At 41.1% G+C, this 6,463-nt stretch overlaps 2 protein-coding genes across 2 annotated transcripts; one reads left to right on the forward strand and one right to left on the reverse strand.

Annotated features, from left to right (window-relative positions):
* Nucleotides 1–2,623: 2,623 nt before the first annotated feature.
* On the reverse strand, nt 2,624–3,035 carry RHIMIDRAFT_263894 (uncharacterized protein; the record flags this gene model as incomplete). The annotated part of the gene is made up of 1 exon (XM_023611714.1): nt 2,624–3,035. A coding segment is annotated over exon 1 (255 nt), but the record flags the coding sequence as incomplete, so codon positions are not given.
* A 1,772-nt stretch (nt 3,036–4,807) lies between these two features.
* RHIMIDRAFT_263899 (uncharacterized protein) lies at nt 4,808–6,463 on the forward strand. The gene is made up of 5 exons (XM_023611715.1): nt 4,808–5,181; nt 5,239–5,593; nt 5,646–5,755; nt 5,827–5,952; nt 6,017–6,463. The coding sequence occupies exons 1-5, from the start codon at nt 5,159–5,161 to the stop codon at nt 6,354–6,356; spliced, it is 954 nt and encodes a 317-aa protein (XP_023462794.1). The 5' UTR covers nt 4,808–5,158; the 3' UTR covers nt 6,357–6,463.

The raw sequence follows: 6,463 nt of genomic DNA on the forward strand, positions 1-6,463 counted from the left end.
GAGATAACTCGTTAATGTATATAGAATACAAAAACGGAGAGAGAATTGATCCCTGGAGGACACCAGTGGCTGGCGAGAAACGAGTAGATATTGCATTATTGAGTAGGACTTCTACCTGGACCTCATCAAATAGACTCTGAAGCAAGCTAACCAATGCAGCAGGTGATGTTTGCTCTAGGTTTTTTCAAATACAACGACGATCCACAGTATCATATGCCGACTTTATGTCTAAAAAGGCCAGTACTGGGGTTATATGATGAAAGCGGCGTAGGATGTTGCATATTTCGGCTAGACAGGGAGCTTGGTCTAAAGATCCTCTGGACTCACGGAAGCCGCCTTGAGCTATGCCCAGGGGAGGGCTATTAGCTACCAAAAAGCTGTAGATACAGCGTTCTAATATTTTTCTGAAGACGGACGTTAGACTAATTGGCCGATAGTTACCTGGCTCTGCTGGGTCGCCTTTTTTATAAATCGGTACAACTTGCGCTATTCGCCAGTCCGCAGGTGTATAGGACCAGGTCCAGCATAATTGGAACAAAAATAGCAAGATATCTGCAAGATTAGCCTGTAAAGGGGCGAGTGTTTCTTGACGTAAATGATCAGGACCTGGAGCCTTGTTAGATGGTAATTGCCTAAGTGCTGCTTGTACATCATCCAACGTAATAGGGCAAGTTTCTCTCGCAAATGGAGTGGACTCAGATAGGGAGGAATGGGTCTGCTCTACACCTTGGAGCAATCGGCCAGAGTAGATTGCTTGTATGTGGGAGGCCATCACGTTAGCTGCATGTTGCGGGCCGTCTATAGTAGAAAAAGGAGGCTTTAGGTTTCTATTTTTACGAATTTTACATAATTTTGCGATGGCTTTGGTATACTCCCCTTGTTCTATTTTATCACAGAACTCTTTCCATGTGTCTCTTCTTCGTTTTAAAATCATCCGACGTAGCTTCACCTTAGCTTCTTGATGAAGGAGCCAGTATTTGAGACAATTAATCCCTTGTGATTTACACCATTTTCTATAGTAGTGTTCCTTAAGTTCGAAGACCTCTTGCAAATCAGCTGTCCAGAATTGTTGCAAGGGGTTGCACCATTGTCGCGTATTACGGCCACATACCTCATCCAGAGATTGGTAGATCGCTTGACATAGGTTGTAATTGAGTTTTTCAATATATGCCGATGCAGAGGCTCTGTTGTCAAAGGAGGGAGCAGTAGTAGGTATAAGATCCTTAGTAAGATGGGAAAAGCGATTATTGTATTGAGCTCTTAACTTTTCATCTTTTAACTTGCCCAAGTGCCACAAGATCCTTTTAGGTGGGAGGGGCCTCTGAGGTGGAGCTGATGCTTGAAAGGATAGGGTCATAAACTTGTGATAGGAGTCAAGCGGTAGGTCGTCCCGAATTATTAAGTTTGAGTATGGCAGTTCTGTTGTACTAATAAAGTAGTCGATAATACTGCTGCCAGAATAGTTCATAAAAGTGGGTGATCCATATGCTAGTCGTTCATTCCATATTGTCATATTGTGAGAATTGATTCATTCGTATAGTAACTGTTCTCGGTGATTATGTAAAGTGTCTCCAGTAACTTTGCCTATCCGTGCATTGAGATCGCCACAAATGATGGTGGATTCAGTGTTAGGCATATTTAGAGGAAGCAAGTTGAGAATATTGGAAAATTCGGCGTGTGGCAAAGAAAGAGGTAAATGAAGACAGTGAACAAGGTATTTTGAAATAGTGAAAGACAAGGCATACTTAGCTAAAATGTCATTCTTGTGAGGAATATGCTGTACTGGGAAGGGATTGGAAGGGATTGGAAGGGTTAACTAGTAGAGCTATACCAAGACTACCTCGATTCATACTCGATTGGATAGGTTGACCATAGGTGTGAAATTGTTGCTATGATATTAGATACTTGTTAGGTGGGAGAAGCCATGATTCAGTAATTAAAAGAACGGAAGAGGATTCAGCTACTTTAAGGAGTGGTGAGATAGCATGTTTAGGTAGACTAGTAGCGTTGAATAATGATATGCTGATAGTATTCATTATAGCTGTGAGTGGTTATCTTCATTATTCGAGAGGTGCATGACTAAGTCGTCATCGACTTCGAAGACATCGGTTGGATGGTTTATTCTGGTAGGAATATTTCATCGAGAGTGGACTTGTCAATCCATTTTTAGGTGTAGAAATAACGAGCTACGATCGCCTTAACTGGAGCACGGATGTAGAAAAGGGCTCTTCTGACACGTTCACAATGGAACTTGAGAGCAAGATGGTCGCGTTCTTCTTTAGAGCATTGGTCATTTTTAGGGTCCATGAGGATCGATCCATCACAAGGATCAAAATTGTCTATAATGCGCACTTTGAATTTCTGGAGGTGAGATTTCAGTTCGGGAGCATAATCGTTATGGACAAGAAGGGCCACAGTGTTACGAGTAGGGTAGTGGATGTCAAGAATGCGACTGTTATTAATATCTAATTTATGAAGGCGAATGTGTAATTGCCCGATAGGGACACGGGCTTTAGTGGGAACGAATATATATTGGAAACCTTGGTTCTCAGAGGGCGGCTGCAAGAATCGGGCAGCGATTTCCTGTCGTTGTAAGCGTCGTTGTTGACGTTGTTCCAATATTGAAGCTTTGAGAAGACTAAGGCGGGCTGGGTCGCGCCAGGGAGGGAGCGATTGAGAGGCAGAGGGCAGAGGTGGGAATTGAGAACTATTTGAAACAGAAATAGGCTGAGTACCAGTATGTACTTGTTGGTTGCGCAAAACTTGGACTTCTTCCCGAGCTTGTTTGAGTTCCGCTTGGGTCTGTTTGAGTTCGGCATACAATTTTTCAATTGTTAGTTGCAGATCTGCAATAGTTACACCTGAAGGTAGAGCATTGATATCGGAGCTTGTGAATTGGGATCCAGAAATTTCCATTGATTCCTGAACGGAGGAATCAGAGGGTAGATCAGTTGCTGTTGAGACCGACTGAAGCATGTTCGCCATGGCATGTGCATTGCAGTACAAGTTACGACTTTTGCACAAGAAACTAGGTTGAGGGGGATCGCCAGCTGTGGCCCCTTTGCAGTTGAAAGAGCCGCTTGCTTGGCAATTGGTACAGACGAGCCTGCGACGTTTGGTCTCAAATTGCTTATGCAGATTTTGAGTCTGCTCATTTGAAAGAGCAGACACAGTGAGCTTGCGACCTCGTAAACCATGGGTCATTGTTGCTGTCTTATGTAGTTCTGTATGTCTCAATTGTTCGTATAGGTATGTGTAACGTATAAAATGCAGAAAAAGAGCTCATTAGACATACAGTGCTTCCGACAAGTATTGTCACAACCAATCAAAATCAATGTCACTGGTCAATTAAAAATGATGTCATTGGTCAGCACTCGAAAAATATAAAGAGAGAGTGAGCATTTTTTCTTCTGATACTTTTTCTTTTTAATACTTTACAATTCAACATGAGTACTATATTTCTATATGAGGATGGACATGAGAATGTTATTGATGAGAATGGTGGTCCTGAGCCCATGGACTATATTGTTGATCAGAATGAGTTCATTGTTGAGACTACTGCTACTCATACAGAGTACTTGAGAAATGCAGTCCCCAATGAATCATCTCTGACTTGCCCAATGTCATTAGAAAAGCCAAAAGAATGAAGATGTTCATAAAGGAGGCAAAACCAAAACGGGACTATGTGCGTTATACAGTCCAGGATAAAGCTAGGTTTTTCGATCTGAAGATTGAAAAGTGTATGACTGCTTCAGCTGCAGCAAAGCAGTTGGGTATTCACCCTCGAACAGCTTATAGGTGGGTTAGTCAGTATAATGCATGTCCTGACAGTATTTTTGAGAGCTGTAAAAAGACCGGTCGTAAGTGCACCTTAACTGAAGAGCATAAAGCGACTGTTATCAACTTCATTGATGCTAATCCCTCTGCTACTGTTGTTGAAGTGACTGAGCATCTACTGAAGCGATTTCATGGTCTTAAAGTATCACACAGCACTGTTAATAACTTTATGAGACGTGAGTGCAACCTTTCGCTGGAAAAAGCAGATTTTCATTCTATTGAGAGAAATAGTCCAGCAAAGATTGAGGAGCGACACAATTGGGTTTGTCAATGGGAAAAATACAGACATGGACTTTCTGACGAATTGCGTGTTTCTTGGCGAGTCTGCTTTTGATATAAATATGAAACGCTCAAGAGCCTGGTCCAATAAAGGTACTCGTGCTATTGTAACCAGGCCTACTACGAGAGCAAATACAGTATCTATATTGGGTGCTATTTCTGCCTCAGGTTTGATAACCGTCGGTGTAAAGAAACCTAGGCCTGCAAAGAAGAGAAAATCTGATGGATATATAAGCTCAGGAACTGTTACTGGTCACTATATCAGTTTCTTAAAAACGACATTCGATGAAATGGACAAACATCCACATATGAAAGGCCACTATATTGTTATAGATAATGCACCCATTCACACACATGAAAACATAAAGAAGTACATTAAGTATCGGGGATATAAATGTGTGTATCTTCCTACTTACTCTCCTGAGCTTAACCCAATTGAACAATTCTGGGCAGTGGCAAAGTGTAAGGTTAAGCGTCACAGGTTCTTGCAGGAAGACACTTTGTCCAAGAGGATTACAGAAGCCTGTAACAGTGTGAAGCAAAGTCATTTCAAAGGTTTCGCCTCGCATTCTTACCAGTGTTGGGACAAGTGTCGAAATAGACAACTTATGTAATGATCCAAACGAATGTGCGATTAGGGGAAAACAGTAAGTGGACAATCAGAAAAAAAAAAAAAGGCTATCCAAAAAAAAAAAAAAAAATGTTGTTCTTTTTGTTCGTTCGCAGAGATACAAAAACTATGTCCTCTAGTGATATTGTAAATTCCAACAAAACCATTATTTTGTTGAAAAAAACATGTCCTTATTGCGACAGGTCGTATCAGTCGAATCAAAAAGCCGTGAACCATATCGCTGCTATTCATCAGAAAAAAGTGGAACGTCTTCTCTCTGGTCACCGTAATTTTAGTATGTACAGTCAAGCGAATGTTCAAAAGTATGAACGACTTGGCTACTCCATCGTGGTTCATTATGGTTGTGTCTCTTGTAAGGAGACCTTCGTTGTGAAAGAGGAACTGCGAAAGCATTGTGACTTGAGCCATGTCATGGCATCTCAGCCTGAAAATGGGTATTTGAAATATTTTGTATGACAATGATTTGGTTTTCTAAATTTCATTTGTTTTAGGATCATTACTGCGCCTGACGATATAATCAAGTTAGGCTGGATTTTTTGTTGCCCAGACAATGACCATCTTGTCTTTCAGAACATCGACATTACCAAGGGTTTTCACGAATTTAGCCATTATGTGAAAACGATCATTGACGAACCGCGTCTCTTGACGTACGAATCCCATGTCCAGCACGTCTTGGCATTGTCATCAATCCTCTTGCTAAAGCCATCCCGCACCAACAGTGATCTTCACCAGTTCATAGGACGTGAAATATGTGAAGGCCTTATTGGATATTTGCTGGAAGGATATGGCATTCGGTCGTGCGAATTTGATCAATATACTCGGCTTGATGCTGAAAAAATCGTGAAGGCATAATCAAGAGAGTGAAAAAATGGCTGTAGCTTATTTATCAGTTATGTAAAATTGCATCAGAAAGAAGATTACAGAGTTCCAAGATTCTCAAAAATTGATGGCTCTCATGGTTGCCAGCAACGATGTCCACAACAGGATACTATTTTGCTTTCGAAATCTGTAAGGGCGAATAAGGAAGAACGCAAGTCATAACGTTTATTCATTATATGTCAATCAACATTTGCCTGTAGACTTGAACAATTACCACTGGAACCAATCAGTCAGAAGGTTGATGAATTGGAGTTGATTACAAGATATACCACTGCGGCTATCAGTCCATTGTTGGAAAACCTCATGAAGCACGTCATGTTTCGCTGGTATGAAAAGAAAAATTTCAGTCAAACGCAAGCTCAATTTTTTTGTCATTTTCGCGTACTTTAGGACTTCTGTTGCCAATGACGAGTGCAAATCCAGTGAGATGTCATTGTTACTGGCCAGACCTGATTCTACAATCAGCATGGTGATAGGCACGGAGATCGGGCAAACAGTAGGATATGGAGAAGTGAAACCGGCATCCCATGCGCTGAATCACAAGCTAGTCGGAAAAGACTTAGTGCGATTGGCGCTCTTAGCAAAAAACGCTATTGATACGTATCGTAGCAAATTTGTCCTGTCGTTTCTTGTCGTTGGTAAGTTTTTCTGTTTTTATTTTGAATGCAAAAAAAGACATATTAACACTCTTTCTTTGATTTTTATCATGTTGAATAAGGACATCATGTGACATTCTATTTGACTGATGGTACAAGAAATGGCTTCTATCCAATGGTCGAAATTGCCCATATTCAGTTGCCAATGTCTTTGAAAGAACTTCCACTTTTCATCGCACAA

This window comes from Rhizopus microsporus, assembly GCF_002708625.1.
Source record: "Rhizopus microsporus ATCC 52813 unplaced genomic scaffold scaffold_19, whole genome shotgun sequence".
NCBI lineage: Eukaryota > Fungi > Mucoromycota > Mucoromycetes > Mucorales > Rhizopodaceae > Rhizopus > Rhizopus microsporus.

Coding starts and splice junctions, on each gene's coding strand:
- RHIMIDRAFT_263899 (XM_023611715.1), top strand. CDS start 5,159: ATGGCATCTCAGCCTGAAAATGG. Junction 5,182..5,238: donor GCATCTCAGCCTGAAAATGG/GTATTTGAAATA, acceptor CATTTGTTTTAG/GATCATTACTGCGCCTGACG. Junction 5,594..5,645: donor ATGCTGAAAAAATCGTGAAG/GCATAATCAAGA, acceptor TCAGTTATGTAA/AATTGCATCAGAAAGAAGAT.